Source organism: Oryx dammah, unplaced genomic scaffold, assembly GCF_014754425.2.
Source record: "Oryx dammah isolate SB20612 unplaced genomic scaffold, SCBI_Odam_1.1 HiC_scaffold_10, whole genome shotgun sequence".
In the NCBI taxonomy this organism is placed as follows: domain Eukaryota; kingdom Metazoa; phylum Chordata; class Mammalia; order Artiodactyla; family Bovidae; genus Oryx; species Oryx dammah.
The window spans coordinates 53,906,104-53,926,406 of record NW_024070194.1 but is presented as its reverse complement, the minus strand read 5'-3'; the positions used below and the strand labels follow the sequence as shown (position 1 = coordinate 53,926,406).

Sequence of the window (20,303 nt, the reverse complement as noted above, 5' to 3'; positions counted from 1 at the left end):
GTGTGTGTGTGTGTGCACACGCACTCTCAGTTGCTCAGTCATGTTCAACTCTTTGTGACCCCATGGACTATAGCCCTCCAGGCTCCTCTGTCCATGAGGTTCTCCAGGCAAGAATACTAGCGTGGTTTGCCATCTCCTACTTCAGGGGATCTTCCCAACCCAAGGATCAAACCTGTGTCTTCTGTGTCTCCTGTATTGGGAGGGGGATTCTTTATCACTGAGTCACCTGGGAAGCCCCAGAAGGTAAAGTAATTTACAGCTAAATACAAAGTATACTTTTTAAAAAACTTCTGATTTCACCAGGTCATCATTTGAGTTGAAGTTGGGAATTAGGTAAGCTAAACATCTTTTCTTTTGTCCTAATCCAACATTTTTTTTTATTGGAGTATAGTTGCTTTGCAATGTTGTGTTAGTTTCAGGTATTACAGCAAAGTGAATTAGTTATACACATACATACATCCATTTAAAAAAAAAATTCTTTCCTCATATAGCCCATTATAGAGTAATTGAGTAGAGTTCCCTGTGCTACACAGCATGTTCTTCTTAGTTACCTATTTTATATATAGGAGTGTGTATCGATCCTAATCTCCCAATTTATCCTTTCTCCATCCCCCCACCCTTAGTAACCATAAGACTGTTTTCTACATCTGTGACTCTGTTTTGTAGATAAGTTCATTTGTGCCCCTTTTTTTATAATCCACATATAAGCAATATATAAATGTCATATAATATTGCTTATATGTGGAATAATACTAAAAAAAAGGTGGGGGGACTTGGAAAATTTCAGGACTGTATAGTCCATGGGGTCGCCAAGAGTCGGACACGACTGAGCGACTTCACTTTCACCTTTCACTTTCGTACATTGGAGAAGGAAATGGCAACCCACTCCAGTGTTCTTGCCTGGAGAATCCCAGGGACAGAGGAGCCTAGTGGACTGCCATCTATGGGGTCGCACAGAGTCGGACATGACTGAAGCGACTTAGCAGCAGCAGCAGCAGCATACAGAGAGCTTCTGAGTACTCTCTTCCTACTTAGAATCAATTTACTCCACTGATTTTTCAGTGGTTCACTTTTCCCAGTTTAAGGAGATGGGCAATGGTAATTGACATATAAGAAAATTATGAGAAAGGCACTTGTAGGTTTTGGTATACTGCAGATTTAAGAAACCACTAATACTAACAGTTCTACTGATAAACTCAGGTAACCAATTCTGAAGTGTCATATCCAAACAAAAAGTCTGAGACCACATATATTGAAATTCCTGGTTCCTCTCAACCAATGTATCCATATCCTAGAGAGGCATTTTGTCTCTAATTACAGCCAATGGTGCGCTGGCTTCCAGGAGTCAGAGCTCTGTTTGGGGGTGCGTCGCTGCATACTTGGGTGCCAGTTCTTTGATGAGATTCACGTAGTCGTTTTTTTCTGCACAGGCCCGGCACTCTTCACCCCAGCCATGAAGTATCTGCTTCAGCTCTGCTACTCTCAACTTGGACAGGTCCACTGATGCCAAGTCCAGTTTCTTTTCTTCATGACAAAAAGGAAAGGGATACATTAAAAAAAAAAAAAAAAAACCTAAGAAAAGCAAATGGTGTTACTTATCTTGGTATTGTCTACCCTGTGATCCAAAGTGGGGAAGAATTCCAAGGTCTATGGAAACCAAGACATACCTAAGAAAAATGTATCATATAAAGCTATTTTAGGATAACTCATGATCTATCAGATTTCTTCTCCATACTTGTTGCAAAACGGGGACCTATGCAGTGTTCCTAAAAGGAATAGCACCACACCCTAATTGCTACTTTTAAGGCAAAAAGAAGGGAATCAAGAGGGTGGTGCCTTGGGATGGCCTTGTGTGTGGCCAACTGAAAGCATGGATTGTAATTTACTAGAAAGTATGGTTCACTTTCTCTTTTAGTTTTTTGTTTTTTTAATGTGGACCATTTTTAAAGTCATTATTGAATTTGTTAAAATATTGCTTGTTTCATTTTTTTTTTTTTTTTGGCTGTGAGGCATGTGGTATCTTAGCTCCCCAACCAAGGATTGAACTTGTACCCTCTGCATTGGAAAGTGAAATCTTAATCACTAGGCTGCCAGGGAAATCCCATGGTTCAGTTTTTATAGAAAGATATGTCTGAGGTAAAACGGGTGAGCATATATATTACAAAGCACTAATACAAATTAGTTTTTAATACAAATTTAAAGAATTTAAATACAATTTTAAAATATAAATTTAAAGAATATAAATACAATATAAAGAATTTAAGCTAGTTTTTAAATACAAATTTAAAGAAACCCAAACACATGAATGAAATTAGGAGCATTCTCACCAATCCTTAGCTATTCTGGATCTCAGCTTAAACTCACCTGATCTCCCCTCCCCTATTGAGATTACCAAGCCACACAGAGTTGATTTACAGTCCTTTGGGGTATACCAACTTCTCTAATGCTGGTGCTTCTGTACCAGCCAATCCGGTTCCTAACATTCTTGCCAATAGTATCTGTCACCAGTATCTAACTCCTCTAGCAAGACTACTGTTTCCCTATTTACAGATTATCTTCAGAGAATGTCAAGAACTCAGCTACTGCTCTATTGCCAAGCCGAAAAATAGAAAAAAAAAAATTAAGCTCATCTATAATATACTCATGACTATGATTTCTGTATCAGAAAGGGGCAGTTTTTCTCTTTCAAAGAAAAGTGTCCTCCCCACCTCCCCAGCCACTAGGTATGCTTGCTCATAGCTACAGCACTTCAGTTGACTTATTCAACTATTAGTTCTGGGACTTCTCTGGCTGTCCAGTGGTTGAGACTACACACTTAGCTCCCCAACCAAGGACTGACCTTGTACCCTCTGCATTGGGAAGTGAAATCTTAATCACTGCAAGAGGCGTAGATTTGATCCTGGGTCAGGGAACTAAGATCCCACATGCTGCATGGTGTAGCTAAGATATTTTTTAAAAATTAGTGGCATCCTAGGACTTTTTTGGTTTGACATCTTCTGAAGCATTTCTTTTTGACACCTACATGAAAGAACATGGCATTTAAAAGCCTTTTAATAACCTAACATAGCTGTCAAGTGACTTATCAAAATTTTCCAATAAGTGTATCCTAATTTAAAAGCTGAATTTTAGACTTAGGAAAAAACTTAATCAAGGAGGTCAAAGATCTGTATACAGAAAATGACAAGACTTTGATGAAAGAAATTGAAGAAGACACGAACAAATGGAAAGAGATCCAATATTTATGGTTTGGAAGAATTCAGAATGTCCATACTGGACTTCCCTGGTGGTACAATGGATAAGAATCCACCTGCCAATGCAGGGGACACAGTTTCAATCCAGGAAGATTCCACATGCCACAGAACAGCTGAGCCCGTGGGCCACAACTATTCAGCCTCTGCTCTAGAGCACAAGTGCAGCTACCAAGCCTGTGCACTGCAATTACTGAAGTCCACATGCCTGGAGTTTGTGTTCTGCAACAGGAGGAGTTCAGCATTTGAGTATGGCGTGCTTAATCATGTCTGACTCTTTGTGACCCCACAGACCAGCCCACCAGGCTCCTCTGTCCACGGGATTTGCCAGGCAAGAATACTGGAGTGGGGTGCCGTTTCTTACTCCAGGAGATCTTCCCCACCCAGGGGCTGAACCAGGTTTCCTGCGTCTCCTTCACTGGCAGCTGGATTCTTTACCACTGCGCCACCTGGGAAGCCCTCTGCAACAAGAGAAGCCACCGCAATGGGAAGCCTGCACACTACAACTAGAGAAAAGTCCAAACAAAGCAGCAAGACCCACAGCACAGCCCAAAATAAATAACATGAAGTATTTTTTTTTTAACTAAATGTCTATACTATCCAAAGCTATCTATAAAACCAATGTAATCCCTACTAAAATGCCAGTGGCACTTTTGCAGAGATAGAAAAAAAGTCCTAAAATTTGTATGGAATCACAAAGGATCCCGAATAGTCAAAGCAGTCCTGAGAAAGAACAAAATGGTGAAGACAGTTAATAATGCTGTATTGTGTACTTGAAAGTTGCTAAGAGAGTAGAGCTTAAATAGTCTCATCACAAAAAAGGAAGGGTAATTAGATGATATAATGGAGCTGTTTGCTAACCATCACAGTTGGTAATTACATGATAATGATGGAGATATTAGCTAACGTGGTAATCATATTACACTATATAAGTTTATCAAATCAACATGTTTTATACCTTAAACTTACACACTTTTATATGTTAATTATATCTCAGTAAAGCTGGAAATAAATCAAAGTTGTATATAGAGCCTTTTTCATTTGGAGGGTCATTACACTCTGTGCTCCAGAGAATTCTTCCATTCGTGTGTGTGTATTTTGAATTTAAACTTTTTATTTTAATTGGCGTGTAGCCAATTAACAATATTGTGATAGTGTCAGCTGCACAGGAGAGGGACTCTGCCGTGCATACACATGTATTCATGCTTCCCCCAATTCCCCCCCCATCCAGGCTGCCACATGACGTTGAGCAGAGTTCCCTGTGCTATACAGTGGGTCCCTGTTGGTTATCCATTTTAAATATAGCAGTGTGTAAATCTCAATAACAACCTCCCTAACTATCTTTTCTTGCCACCCTTCCTCCACTGGTAACCATAAATTCGAGAATCTTTACAATTTTTAATAATGATTCCTATTCTTTTAAAAAGCAGAGAAAGCAGAAACATCCTCTCAGGTTCAAAACCAAATAACACCTTCCTGATTGAAAACATATTCCAAATCTACACTTACCTTGTTTTTTAATTTCATGGTTGATATGACAGAATAATACCTTTTAAGAGTAGAAGCTTTTATAGCCCAGATTTTAGTATTCCACAGCTCAAAGGCCCTTGTTCAATATCAACTTTTTCACCAAAAGGAAGCTGGGAAAAATTTAGAGCTAGTGCTATATTCAAGATAAATAGTGGAAGGAGAAAATTACTTTCTTTTAGGTGCTGGTAGTTTCTTCAGGTTATTCTGGAGAACTTATCATTTGATATCAATTTAAAAAGAAAATTCTCTGGCACCCTAAAGCTACAGGGGAAAGGTTGATACCAAAAGTAAATCCAGTCCATGGCTCCCCAGGGGCCTCTAGTGGCCAGCATTGCTGAAACATTAGTTAAGTATTCATTTCTTCTCAATAATATCTGATGAATTTTTCTATTATTCAAGGAGCCCAGTAAGATACCTTGCTCATAGCAGAAATTATTCAAAAGAAATGTGCTAAACAAAAGAATCAGTACAGTTTTGTCCCTTTGGGGACTGTTTTTTTTACGGACTCAGTGATTCCTCCTTCTACTTCATTACTTGGAAACTAAGAAAAAGATGCTAGTCCATCATCACCACCCTGAAAGTTAGGGCTTGCCCTTGCCCAGCTGAGAAACAGGTTGTTTTTGACATCTTCCAGACATTAAACCTTTTTAAAGCCAGATGTGTAGCTATGGCGTACAGGCATATTACACAGCTATGTTGGAAAATAAGACTAAAGTATTAATGATTCAGAGTTGGGCGCTAATTACTTAGGTAGTTTAAAATACTACGCCATGTATGTGACGTGAAAACAATGACATAAACAAAAGAAATGGACTTCTCCTGGTGGAACTGCAGGGGTTAAAGGATAGGCTAAAAGTGGAATTCCCCGGCCTTCTATAAGTCCTATCCATCTACCCCAAAGGCTGGCCCAGATACAAATTATCTGTATGAGAATAGATATATGTATGTAAAATTTATAAGGCCAAGGATAACGTTTTAAATAGGACATCTTCCTTTTCTGGCTGTTTATTTTCGGCACTCTTGATAAGTCTATTTCATCAGCCAAAATCTGATTTAATGTGATTAACCTATTTCCTAAAAGTTAAACCTGGCAGAGTGGAAGACTTAGGAAGAATGTTAGAGCCCCATGTAAAAGTTCAGGGTCCTTACATTACCTTTGAGTAGATGCACCTTTGGTCTTGATAGGTTCGTAAAGTCACTCAGTCGTGTCTGACTCTTTGTGACCCCATGGACTGTAGCCCACCAGGCTCCTCCATCCATGGAATTTTCTGGGCAAGAGTACTGGAGTGGGTTGCCATTTCCTTCTCCTGGGCTTAATAGGTTACCAAGAGCTAATTCACCATGAATAGCTTCTCCCCTTTTTTTTTAATTGGCCATACCACATGGCATGTGGGATCTTAGTTTCCTGATCAGGGATTCAGCTCATGCCCCCTGCATTGAAAGGGCAGAGTTTTAACCATTGGATCGCCAGGGAAGCCCCTCCCTTGATATTTTGAACTTTTCCTTGACATATGTAGTTGAAAATGTCTTGGTGATTTAAGAGTTTAAATTTTGCCATTTGGGTGGGCAGTTTCACCTAATGCTGATTGTGCCAGAATTCATTTTTCTTTCCTGAAAGAAGCTCAGACAACACAGGACACCATCCAGGAGCCCAGCATCCTATTAGCAAGTGTAGAATTCCTTTTCTTCTAACACTGATTGTTTAGAAACCTGGCCCCATGTTTAGAGAACTGGCAATACATTGGACATTTGGGGGAAAAACATTAAACTCCATTATACCATATTTCAGCTCACAGATCTGACTGTCCATCTTCTTCAGCTTCTCACAAATCTTCGCTGCAGGCATGTGCACACTCATTGGGCGAGTGACCTCACTTAGGATCTTAGTAGCGGCATCTTTTGTTGCTCCTAGATAGTAGCACTGAAGGGGAACAAAGAGAATTTAGGGTCCCAGACACTGGAAAAAGCAAGCAGTATAATTTCCAGAAGTGAGAAAGAGGTTAACCTAGTTTTCATGGGCCAGGTCTTAAATTTAACCCCTACTCACTAAGACATGAGAAAACAATGACTCCATTCCCATGATCAGCCTAATTTGAAGTGCCCTGAAATTCACATTAAACTTAAAGACCAATGATAAGAGATAACAGTTGCTAAATGTTTTGTCTGTGTCAGATGCTGCTCTCAGGGCTTTAAAGGTATTGATGTATTTATTTCTCATAACAAGCCTGTGACATTAGTACTAGAACTTTCCCTATTTCACACCCAAGCCAACTGGAGGTCACCCAACTGGCAAGTAGAAGAGACTGAATTAATTCAAAAATCTAGCCTTCTGGCTCTGGGGTCCATGCCCTGTTCCATTATGTTGTACTGCCTTTCAAGCTACCTGAAAAGCATTTTACATTTAAAAATATAAACCTTAATGGTGCAGACAAATGCTGAGGTTTTTATAGTGTGTCAGTGGTGAGCAGTTAACAAGGCAAATTTAACTGACAAATTCAATACGACAATTTTAGGCAAAGCAAATTGGCTCAAGATTGTCTTTAGTGCTATAAAGACAGTATATTGAAACAAGTCATTTGTGTTTACCCAGGAAACACCATTTCAAGATAATAAAAATACTTCATTAATTATGCATAAATAATGATGTAAAAATATTTTGATAGGTTTCACTAATTGTCTTGATTAGAAATGTAAAGTCTACCCACACTTAACTCAGGACAGTAAATAAATTCTCATTAGGAATTCAATTGTATAGTAAATAATTTCATTTAAGAAATCATGGAATTGGTTGCCTATGTTTTTTCCAAAAAGCCAGATGAAACCAGACATATTGTAGGCGAAAATACATTGACTCCATTTTCCTGAAAGATCAATTTTTGCTGGCCTTCTACAGGGAACATGCTTGGGGCAAGCATCCAAACAGGAGAACATTAAACTCAAGATAAGAAATGAAACAGCAGTTTTCTCCAAGAACAGGAGGGAAATGAAAGGTGAAAATTTACCATACCAGGCGGTTTTCTTTTCCTTTGACATCCAAGCAAAAGTTGATCAATTCCTTTTCTATGGTGTCCAGGGAAAAGTTGACTCCTCTGGCTATCAAGGAGTTGTAGAATCGACTCAAGAATTCTTGACATACTATAAGGAACAAAGAAATTATGTATTTGTGTATTTATGTACAATGTCACCACTACCACACCTATGTACATGTCCCTCCCATCAAATAAAAAGTATGATTCAATGCATTGTGACAACAAATTCATATTATAAGTAAGAATGGTTTGGGGTCTGTACCTATTCGCTTAATGTTGGGCCTTGAACAACATAAGCTTATTGAATCAATCCAGTCTGTGAAACCAAGTTCCACTCTCAAATATGAGAATTTCCCACCTAATATGAGAATGTCACTCACCCTATAGGAACATATAGCCAGCCTCCTCTGGGACATGATGCTAGGGACAGCTTTGCTAAAGCACAGAGAAGAACCAGAGTATGTGTCTTGAATGAAGCTCCTTGGTAGTCGGCATCTAGTGTCTTTGTTCCAGTTTGAACCCCTATCTAAACAATCATATTCAGTCCCAGGGTCCAAAGTTAATGAAGAGATGATGATCAGAAGAGGCACAGGCAATAAGAACAACCCTAGTTACTGCCTGTTGGCACCATTCTGAGTACTTTATGTGGATGAACTCATTCCAGTCTCAGAACAGAGCTCTGATGTAGATACATTTCTACCTCTATTTTACAGATGAAGAGGCTGAGTCAGAGAGAGGCCAGTGAACTTGCCCAGTAAATGGTGGAGGCAATTTGATCCCAGGAGGTCTCACTCTGGTCCACAGCCTCATCCACTAGGTTACTCTGCAACAGGAGGAGCTGCTTTTCCATGTTGCTGGTTCAAAGGGGCAGGTGTGTGGTCCAAGCAAGCTGAGAAGGAGATGGAGACCAGCGCTTATGATGGAACAAAGCAGCCCTAATATTAGAAAGAGAATTCTAGGGGAATATCATAAGGAAGACTAGCAAATTCTACGGTTGTTATTTAGTCACTTAGTCGTGTCCAACTCTTTGCAACCCTATGAACTGTAGCCCACCAGGCTCCTCTTTCCATGGGATTTGCCAGGCAAGAATACTGGAGTCGGTTGCCATTACCTTCTCTAAGGGATCTTCCCAACCCAGCGATCAAACCCGTGTCTCCTGCGTCTCTTGCATTGCAGGCAGATGCTTTATTGTTGAGCCATCAGGGCTCATTAAAAATCCCAAAAGTTTTTGTCAAATCAGATTTGATGAACCGATCCAAAAATACATATGAAAAAACAAGAGCAAATGAAAGCCAAGAAATTTCTGAAGAAGGAACTTGGGGAGCAGATCTTACTGATATCAAGACAATTCTAAAGCTATATCATTTAAAACATGGTGGGACTGGCGCAGAAAAAAAAAGCTGCTGGAACAAAAGTGAGACTAGAAACAAATCCAGAAATCTAGAGGAGCTTGGTATAGGATGGAAGCAATGTTAAAAATCAGTCAGGGGGAAAATGCACAAGTCAATAAATGATACTCGGACCATGTACCTTGGGAAAAGTTCAACTTAGATCCTTGTCGGAAACTACACAAATGTGAATCCCAGGAGAATAAAGACATAAGAGAAAAGCCACAAAATAAGTTTTAAAGGAAAGCATCTTTTTCGAGATAAGGAAGAATTTCTTAAAGAAGATACCAAACCAGAAACTGTACATTTAATTACATCAAAATTAACCACTTTTGTAAATGCAAAATAAATCATAAACAAATGATAAGCCACAAACTGGAGGAAGGTATTTACAACTTATATAACTGACAAAGGATTAATATTCCAAACACATTTTTGCTGTGGTCATACCCTTAGGTCCAGTCATTACCAGTGACTATAACTTCTCTGTATTCTCAGTGGAAACATTTCGTTGTCCGATCTTCACCTCCCATCTTGCCAGCTCACATCCTCTAACATCCCAGCGCTAACAATTCTCTGACCCCGCCAGGTCACATTGATTCTGCTACCTCTCTACCATGGTTCCTCACCCAGCTTACATTCTGTGGTTCAACATTATAATCACTCCTTTTCACACAAATTCAACTCCCTTGTATCGCTCTCCTTTGTTGGACTCACCCAGCAAAATCTTAAGGCTGGTTGAAACCTCTTTCCACCCACTTGACACCTACACTCACTTAACATGGCAGGAGGAAACTGCACCACCAGGCTCACTGGTCTCGCTGTTAATTCATGACTGCTGATTTCAATGAGCTCCCAGTGCTTCCAACAATCCCACTGCTTGGACCTCACCCACACTCTGTCCCACTCCCAAAAGGATGATTACACAGCAGCTCTCTAGCAAGCCTTGCCTAACACCTCCACCCCATCATCATGGTTGATCCTGCTTCCCATTTCTTCGAGGGGCAAAAAAAAAGCAACAAAAGAGAACTCTCATTTGCCTCTGTCACCACCTCTACTACACAGCAGAGTCTACTTTAATTCTATGAATGAAGTGTGACAACTCTTCCACCTGCTAAGTAGATCCTATCAGCTCCCTGCTCCCGCACCTCTGCCCTCTCTCCTGTATTGTTCCCATGAACATGCTGTTAATTCTCACATCTTAAAAGTAACAAAATCTCCCTCAACACCCCTCCCCAACACCAAACACCATCCCATTTCTCCACTCCTCTTTAAGAAAATCACTCTAAAATAAATTTTATACTTGTTTCCAAGTCTCTCCTATTTTCAGTTTTAAATATTTATTATAGGATTTTCTGTAGAAAAGAAAGATTTAGTTCTTTTGCCTAAACCCATCTCCTGTAAAAAGCGTTCGGTTGGATATTTTTATGTAGCCTTAAAATCTTTGTAAGGACAGGGAAGCCTGCGTGCTGCAGTTCATGGGTTCACAAAAAGTCAGACACGACTTAGCAACTGAACAACAGCAACAATATTTGTCTCCTAACGAGTATTTACAACTTAGTACTTAAAAAATATAATAATGCCACCTGCAGGAAAAGAGCTACAACTTTTTTTTTAAGATAATGATAAAGTTTAAAATCAGGTTAGTGAAATTATTAAACTACCTGTAAACTAGAAACATTGTTTTCAGCAGTTCCATCCACACCTTCTAGAACTGAAGTTGGTCCCACATTATCTGCTCCACTTGATTTTGGATGGTAAAAAAAGACACCAGATTAGTCTTGCTGGTGTCAGGACCAGGGGGAATTGCTACCTAGGAATAAGATACATGTTATAATGCGTTGAGACTTTAAGACTAACCAGAAGTTCTTGAATATAATGTAGGATAAACTTCGTCATTCCAATTTTATTTTTACTATTGCCTTAAATAAATTAGTTCCCAACTCCATACTCAGAGGCAATTTAGTAGTGACTCAGTGCTTGGGCTCTGAAGCCAAACTTTCTGGGTCCAAATCCTGGCTTTACTATTTAATATTTATTGGCTGTGAATTCAGGCCTTTCAACGTTGGATCATCTGACAGTCTAATTGCCATTCCTTTGAAGTTTTATCAGTCTTCTTTTTCTGTGCTTAAGATTTTCCTTTTGTGTTTTTCGGTTTCCTTCTTGTGTGGTTAGATGTGGAGTTATTTTTATTTATACTGTTTGGAATATGCTGGACTTCAAAATCTTCAAATCTGATTTTTATCAGTTTGGAAAAATGAGTTACCATCTCTTTTGCTCCATCCATACCTCTCTCTCCTCCTTCTGGAAGGTCAGTTAACATACGTGGGAATTCTTCTCTTGATCCACATTGTACCTTTATCTCTGTTTTGTATTTTTATTCTCGGAATCACTCAGTGATTCTTTCTTGACAATTTCTTCAGTCTTCAACTCTCTAAGTCTTTTTCTCAGCTCTGCCTAATCCACTATTAATCCCACTTATTTCTTAATTTATATTTATTTGTCTGGCTGTGCTGGGTCTTCGCTGCTGCGAGTGGGTGTTCTCTAGTTTCAGTGCACGGGCTTCTCATTGCAGTGGTTTCTCTTATTGCAGAGCATGGGCTTTAGGTACCCAGGCCTCAGTAGTCACACTCGTGGGCTTAGCAGTTGTGGCACACGAGCTCAGTTGCTCTGAGGCATGTGGAATCTTTCCAAACCAGGGATCAAACCCATGTCCCTTGCTTTGGCAAGAGGACTCTCCAATACTGAACCACCAGGGAAGTCTTAATCCTGTTAATTTCTGTTTGTGCATGCTTATTTGGTTCTTTTCCACATATGTTGGAAATATTTTTAATAGTCTCCTGCCCTTTATTCATAGTTTCAATCCCTTCATTTCTTTACATATAAGAAACATAGTTTATATTCTGTGCCTGATAATTCTAATCCCTGAAGCCTTTACAGGTATGCTGCCTCTGTCTCTTGTCTCAACTGGCTGCCACTTAGGATACTCTTCTTCCCATGTGTTTGTGACTTTTCCAATTGTGAGTTTTCTTTCTGAGAACTTTGTTGGAATTATTAGAATTTTGTGGGACTGGGTTGAAGGTAGAATCCTATCAGTGAGATTAACATTTGCTCATACCTACTTGAAACCCCTTTACACTAAATTCTCAGTTTGAGATGTTTGGGATCACCCAGGTTGGCTGTGTACATTTGGACTTCAATGCATATGTGTGGTAGCTTGTGACTATGAGTGATTAGGAGGTGTTTTTTGTTTCCCCTTTTATTCAGTAAAAAGCTTCAAGTACTACAATTCCCTTTAGTCTCTAGAGATGGTGGTAGAGTTGTGGTTATTTCCAGGTCACCTTTTATAATGAAGGTCTAGCTCTCTAGGGTTTCAAACTAATTGGAGGAGGACCCAGTTATTATGTGCCTAACTTGAGAAGGTTCTGGACTATATCTTTATCCTTCTTTTTTATTGTATTCATTCTTTTTATTTTATAGCCATGAAAAATCTAACTTCCAATCGCCTGGGTGGCAAATACTGTCAAGAAAAGTCCCAGCCTCAGGGGTCCCTTTACCTCCTTTGGTTCCCATTTTCACATTGTTTTTGGCCTCTGAGTATGCCTTCCTGGGCTTCCCTGGTGGCTTAGTGGTAAAGAGCTCACCTGTCAATGCAGGAGACATAGGTTCCATCCCCGGGTTGGGAAGATCTTCTGGAGAAGGACAGGGCAATCCACTCCAGTATTCTCACCTGGGAAACACCATGGTCAGAGGAGCCTAGCAGGCTACAGTCCATGGGGTTACAAAACAGTCAGACACGACTTAGCAACTAAACCACAAACAACAAGGCCTTCCTAACTTACACTTCATAGTTTTCATTTTATGCAGTGTTTTTAGTTGTTTTCAGCTGAAGGACTAGAAATGTCCATTTTCAGAACATGATTTTTATGCTATTTAGCAAAAACAGAACACTAAATATAATAGCCATGTTGTGGTTTTAACAAACATTTATTGAGCAATTAGTAAGTGCCTGACAGTATTCTACAGGCTGTTGGAAAAACAAAGTTCCTACTCTCAAGGATTACATTCTAGTGAATAAATAAAAGTCTCTTGTGGCTATGAAGGAACATTAACTTGGTAAGGAGGACAGAGGGTGACAGGGTAATAGTATTATTCTAAATGGGGTGGTCAGGGAAGGTCTCTCAGATAAAGTTGTGTTTGAGCAGAAAACCTAAGGAAATGGGAAAACAGATTAAGTGGACTGCTGGGGAGAAACTCTCCAGGCAGAGGGAAGAATAGGGCAGGCATGTCCTTGGCAGCACCAGGAACAGTCAGGGAGCCAATATTGGGGAAGTAGAGTGATGAAGAGCGAGGGTAGTAGAAAATGAGGTCAAATAAATAGCAGCATGTCAGGTCACCTAGGGCCTTGGGGCCATGGTAGGGACTCTGGATCCTGCTCTGACAAGGGATGCCATTAAAGGTTTTGAGAGGAGTGCAGTGGTCTGACATGACTTTTAAATTATGCCTCTGGAGGTTCTTCAGAGAATACTCTGCATGGGGGGCAAGAAGGAAAGGAGGCAGAACAGTTTGGAGGTTCTTAGAATAGCTGCCTGTGTTGGACCAGGGTGGGAGCCTTGGAGGTGATGAGATGCTGGATATATTTTGAAGGCAAAGCCAAAAGAATTTACTAATGGATTAGATGGGGCATGAGAGAGTCACAGAGGTGTGGGCAGAGACAGAAGTCAAGAATGACTTCAAGGATTTTGGCTTGAGATACTATAAGAGTGGAGCTTGCCATCTGCTAAACTGGGAAGCTCAGCAGGAATTCAGTCTTTTTTAAAATGTATTTTTATTTATTTGACTGCACTGGGGCTTACTTGCAGCATGTGGGATCTAGTTCCCTGACCAGGGATCAAACCTAGGCCTCCTGCACTGGGAATGCAGAGTCTTAGCCACTGGACCCACCAGGGAAGTCCCAGGAATTAAGTCTAGACATACTTCAGTGAAGTTTGAGATACTTCTAGAGATACTGTGACAACTAATTTTACATGCATCCACTTGGAGAGTGTTTTTGAATGAGATTAACATTTAGATCCATGAACTCTAGGTAAACGGATTGCCCTCCATGATGTGGATAAGCCTCTTCCACTCAGCTGAAGGCCTGAATAGAACGAAAATGATTGCCCTTCCCAAACATGAGGGATTTCTCCAGTAGATTGCCTTATGCACCATCAACTCTCCTGGGCCCCCAGCCTGTTGGCCCACAATACATACTTTAGATATCTCAGTCTCCATAATCAGGAGAGCCATTCCTTATAATAAATCTATCTGTATGTATGTATCTATCTATCTTCTTGGTCTGTTTCTCTAGAGAACGCTAATACACTATTTGACACCGCAAACAGTAAGGAGCAGCTAGGTATGTACATCTGGAGTTATATGATTATATTCTTTGCAGCCAAAGATGGAGAAGTTCTATACAGTCAGCAAAAACAAGATTGGGAGCTGACTCTGGCTCAGATCATGAACTCCTTATTGCCAAATTCAGACTTAAATTGAAGAAAGTAGGGAGAACTACTAGACCATTCAGGTATGACCTAAATCAAATCCCTTACAACTGTACAGTGGAACTGACAAATAGATTCAAGGGATTAGATCTGATAGAGTCGCCTGAAGAACTATGGATGGAGGTTCATGACACTGTACAGGAGGCAGTGATGCAAGACCATTCCAAAGAAAAAGAAATGCAAAAAGGCAAAATGGTTTTCTGAAAAGGCAAAAAGCCCTTACAAATAGCTATGAAAAGAAGAGAAGTGAAAGGCAAAGGAGAAAAGGAAAGATATACCCATTTGAATGCAGAGTTCCAAAGAATAGCAAGGAGAGATAAGAAAGCCTTCCTCAGTGATCAGTGCAAAGAAATAGAGGAAAACAATAGAATAGGAAAGACTAGATATCTCTTCAAGAAAATTAGAGATACCAAGGGAAACTTTCATGCAAAGATGGTCACAGTAAAGGACAGAAAAGGATCATTGAAAAAGCAACAGCTTTATTGACTATGCCAAAGCCTTTGACTGTGTGGATCACAACAAACTCTGGACAATTCTTAAAGAGATGGGAATACCAGACCACTTGACCTGCCTCCTGAGAAATCTGTAGGCAGGTCAAGAAGGAACAGTTAGAACTGGACATGGAACAACAGACTGGTTCCAAATTGGGAAAGGAGTACGTCAAGGCTGTATATTGTCACCCTGCTCATTTAACTTATATGCTGAGTACATCATGAGAAACACCTGATGGATGAAGCACAAGCTGGAATCAAGATTGCCGGGAGAAATATCAATAACCTCAGATATGCAGATGACACCACCCTTATGGCAGAAAGTAAAGAACTAAAGAGCCTCTTGATGAAGGTGAAAGAGGAGAGTGAAAAAGTTGGCTTAAAACTCAACATTCAGAAAATTAAGATCATGGCATCTGGTCCCATTACTTCATGGCAAATAGATGGGCAAACAGTGGAAACAGTGACAGACTTTATTTTCAGGGGCTCCAAAATCACTGCAGATGGTGACTGCAGCAATGAAATTAAAAGATGCTCCTTGGAAGAAAAGTTATGACCAACCTTGACAGCATATTAAAAAGCAGAGACATTACTTTGCCAACAAAGGTCTGGCTAGTCAAAGCTATGGTTTTTCCAGTAGGCATGTATGGATGTGAGAGTTGAACTATAAAGAAAGCTGAGTGCCAAAGAAATGATGCTTTTGAACTGTGGTGTTGGAGAAGACTCTTGAGAGTCCTTTGGACAGCAAGGAGATCGAACTGGTCAATCCTAAAGAAAATCAGTCTTGAATATTCATTGGAAGGACTGATGCTGAAACTGAAACTCCAATACTTTGGCCACCTGATGCAAAGAACTGAGTCACTGGAAAAGATCCTGATGCTGGGAAAGATTGAAGGCAGCAGGAGAAGGGGACAACAGAGGATGGTTGGATGGCATCACTGACTCAATGGATGTGAGTTTGAGTAAACTCCAGGAGTTGGTGATGGACAGGGAGGCCTGGAGTGCTGCAGTCCATGGGGTCACAGAGTTGGACACGACTGAGCACCTGAACTGAACAAAATGGTGTTAAAGGATGAGACCACAGGATAGGGAGAGATCCCAGGTCTCAGTGTGATGTTAACTCCATTCTGTAGGAGTTGAAAAGATGTAAAGAACCAGAAGAGACTGAAATAAGAAGCCAATAAGGTAGGATGAGAACAAAGAATGAGTGTGTCCCAGGAGACAGTGAAGAAAGTGTTAAAAGGGAGGGACTAATAATCAGTTGTGTTGAATGTTACTGATACAATGTGGAAAACATGCATTTTGCTAAGTTTAATTAGCAAATAGACCAAGTATGCAAAGGAGATACCTGCTGTAGTGATCAATGCAGAAACCATCTTTAAAGCTTCCTGGTGACCTCTGATTCCCCTCTTCTTGCAAAAGAAACCCTGTGTTCTGATGCCTCAAAGCTCCTTCTCTATTCTCAAATACACCTTCAGATATCCACACTTCAACTGTTGCTCTGTCAATGTATTACCTAGATGATGGAAGTTGGGAATTCTAACTTACACTTTGAATGATACACTTTTGACTCACTAAAAGCTACATAACCTGTTATTGAAGCACTACATAATGCGTGTTCAACAGAATTGAACTATGCACCATGGTAGCTGCTGGAGATGATGTGGGAAGAGAAAAAGTCTTGACTGTCAAGGAAGGCACACATGGAGGAAGCCAAAATGATTTCTCAACACTATGAGACAGGTACTAGATGCAAAAGGGAGGCACCTCCCTGGAGGAAGTTGGAAGATCAGTAAAAGATACTATGTATAAGAATTACATGATGACCACACTAGGGGAAGGATGCAATTGTGGCAGCTGAAAATGGTGAAGGTTGGTAACAAGACATTGGAGCTGGGCAGAAGAAAGGAGCAGAGTCAATCAGAAGCTAGAGTCAATAGCCCCAGTGTTTGATGGGTTTAGGGGATCAGGGAGAGAAGTCTAGTGTAGTGGACTAGTTATATACTGGTGTCATAGCATAACAGACTTGGGGGACTGAGGAGGAGAGGAGAAAATAACTGGTTTGTGACTCTGTTGAGTTTGAATTAGAAGATATCTAAATAGAGGTGTTCAGTTGTCAATTGGGTGTTCAGTTGTCAATTGGATGCAAGATCTGGGACTCCAGAAAGGAGATTGGGTCAGTATACACATCTGGGATTAATCTGACTATGGGTAGGTCAATTCCAATTGCACAGAAGAGTGTGTAGACTGAGAAGAGAGGAGGGCAGAGGGCAAAATTCTGGAAAATTCTAATACTGAAGCCATGGCTAGAGAATTAGAAACTTACAGATACTGTCAAACAAATGACCACAGAGACAGGAAGCAAAAGCAGGGGTAAAGCAGTATCATAGCCATGAAGAGAAGAAATTTTAAGGACTTCCCTGGTGATCCAGTGGTTAAGACTCTACCATTCCACTGCAGGGGGTGCAGGTTCCATCCCTGGTAGAGGAACTAACATCCACATGCCACCTGGCATGGCCAAAAGGGAGAGAAGAAAATTTCTGAAAAAGTCAGTGGTGTCCCATGGCAAAGAGAAGTCACAGTAAGAATGGAAAAGATTCCTTCGGCTTACATGAAGAGAGTAACGTCACTATAAATCAACTAACAAATTAGTTTAAGGATTCTGGCATGTATTTAACCAGATAACCATACTCCTTTTACTTATGCTATAGGGTTTTATTTATTAAAATTAGTCCCATAAGTGAATATATAATTATCAAAATAAAAAAGAATTTTAATAGTCCCATAATACTATCCTTTAAATGAGATTCAGAAATATTTACTTTTTTTTTTTTTCAATAAGCTTCACATGACCTAAAACAATCAGAAACTTAAATATTCTCAGGACTCAGGCAGATAAAATGAATGGGTAAGCCAATCCAAGCACCAATGGGCTGTCCTTTCTGAAAAGAGCAGCCACAGCTAATTCCCACTATATGGAATTAGACAGATGGGCTAGTCTTGACTGGTAACCTGGTTTTCAAGATAAGTCAGAATCTGAATTTTTAAATATGACATCTCCCAATTTCAAAATACAGCCAATTAATTTTGATGTTTTGTCAGTTTTTTTATTGATAAAAGAAATCAGTGGTGTCCCATGCCACAGAATAGTCATGATAAGAATGGAAATTTGCCCTGCATTATGTATAGTATAGCATTTTAATCTTACGATGGGAAGTTAACTGGCTAATGATAAAGACTTATAAGCAGAAACAGACCCAGATCTAGACTTTTTCATTTTGTTCTAAAACCAGTATTTCCTTCGCTATGATTCTATAGTGTTAACAAAAAGGAACACACACCCAGGTTAGTCAGACATGCCGGTTAATAATCACAATATGCTGTAATAAATTCAAGTTAGAAGCTTCAGATTTAATTAATCCATATGTTCTGGCTCTTCTGAAATGTTTGTAAGTAGAAACTCCAAAAACTAAACTGCTGATGATTAATCCAATCAATTGTTTATGCCTTATAAGTTCTGCTTTATATGTGTAGGACCTAGTTAAGTTATACGTGACCTTTAAACAAAATTACGATATTTAGCTGAGTAACTACCTGTATCTAAAGTTTGATAATAACATCATGTAGGTATTTTAAATTTCTGGAGAAAAGCTTAATTATTGCAGGGCCGACAGAAAACTGGACTCCAATAGTGAAGACTCATTCACTTACATGGTACAGTCTGTAGTTACCCATTCATTCAACATGTATTATGAGGCTACCATTTCCTGTTATGTGAGAATAGATTTTCAGGTTTAGGGATGAGTGAAGGATATACATCTAAGGTAATTATTTCAATGAATTAAACACGAGGTAAGTGCTTCAATAGTCCAGGAGGAAGGAGCTTAAAGTCAAAGTAGCTCAGTCGTGTCCGACTCTTTGCGACCCCATAGACTATACAGTCCGTGGAATTCTCCTGGCCAGAATACTGGAGTGGGTAGCCTTTCCCTTCTCCAGGGGATCTTCCCAATCCAGGGATCGAACCCAGGTCTCCCTGATTGCAGGCAGATTCTTTACCAGCTGACCCACAAGGAAAACCCAGAGAGGGAGGAGCTAGCACAGCTAATTATCTTCTTTGATCTCATTAACAGCCCTCTGAGATAGGATTATCACGTTGATTTTTCGAGAACAAGTTACAGTGCCAGTTGGAGCCAGAAGGCTGAGTGGCACATAGACCCATATATTCTAGCCGCAAGTCCACAGAGGAGATTCTGTGAACAGCAAAGGACTCATTCTTCTGTATTCCTTTTTCTAACGAGTTAAAGTACTCCTTTGTAAAGCACCTTTTCCCTGTGCAGTCCTAACAAATGTTAATTTTGTCCTCTGACTTAGGCCATTTCACCTCAATTACAGATAAATTTGTCACGTTTTGTCTTTTGGGGAGTTACAAACTAATTTGAACTTGAAAGACTTCTGTGCACTACAAGTGCTGCCGGTTAGGGCAGCACGTGCCTCTGCAGCTAGACGTGTGTGCATAAAATTGAGTCTAAATCTAAACGCACCAGCTTTGACTGCGGCGGTTTAATAGAGCAAGACCAAGAACGCAGTCTGAAGGTGTTACTGGGCCCAGCTCGAACTTTTGCCTAGGCTTGGACGAAGGCGATCAGAAAGCAGGGCCAGGGCCCGCAATCCTGAGTGCAATGTTATTAATAGCCAAGGCTGGGAGACGCCAAAGCTAACAACAGCTGCGCTGTGACCTGGTGCCACCGCCATGCAAGCAGGTCTCACACCGCTCACCTTCACAGTCGGCGCCCGGGATTCCCCCGGCCTCTTGGCCCTGCGCCCGCCCCGGGTTAGAGACCCAAAGTCCGGCGCAAAAGGCCACCATTGCGGCTACGCCGCCGCACCACATGCTGAGCCAGCAGTTTCAAACTCCTCGCCACCTACGAAAAGAACAGCCGGCGCGGGTACCGCCCGTAGTACGCAGCAGCGCGGAGCCTGGGATACAATGAATCGACCCGGAGTTGCTAGGACAAATGACGCAACTCAACTGTGAGTTTCCATTGGCTCTCAGGAAAAGGGGGTGGGACGA

The 20,303-nt window shown here is 40.5% G+C and overlaps 1 protein-coding gene across 2 annotated transcripts; it reads right to left on the bottom strand.

The window, feature by feature from the left end:
* Positions 1 to 469: 469 nt before the first annotated feature.
* Positions 470 to 20,245, bottom strand: CDNF (cerebral dopamine neurotrophic factor). Of its 2 annotated transcripts, none has more exons than XM_040248995.1 (4): positions 20,009 to 20,245; positions 7,786 to 7,913; positions 6,558 to 6,699; positions 470 to 1,524 (listed from the first exon to the last, which is right to left on the bottom strand). In XM_040248995.1, exons 1-4 carry the CDS (start codon positions 20,121 to 20,123, stop codon positions 1,346 to 1,348), a joined length of 564 nt encoding a protein of 187 aa, XP_040104929.1. In that variant the 5' UTR covers positions 20,124 to 20,245; the 3' UTR covers positions 470 to 1,345. The 2 variants fall into 2 exon arrangements, with proteins under 2 accessions (XP_040104929.1, XP_040104930.1); XM_040248996.1 differs by lacking the exon at positions 20,009 to 20,245 and adding an exon at positions 12,840 to 12,875.
* Positions 20,246 to 20,303: the final 58 nt, after the last annotated feature.

Coding starts and splice junctions, on each gene's coding strand:
- CDNF (XM_040248995.1), bottom strand. CDS start 20,123: ATGTGGTGCGGCGGCGTAGCCGCAATGGTGGCCTTTTGCGCCGGACTT. Junction 7,914..20,008: donor CCCGGGCGCCGACTGTGAAG/GTGAGCGGTGTG, acceptor TGTTCCTTATAG/TATGTCAAGAATTCTTGAGT. Junction 1,525..6,557: donor GATCTGTGAGCTGAAATATG/GTATAATGGAGT, acceptor TTTGTCATGAAG/AAAAGAAACTGGACTTGGCA.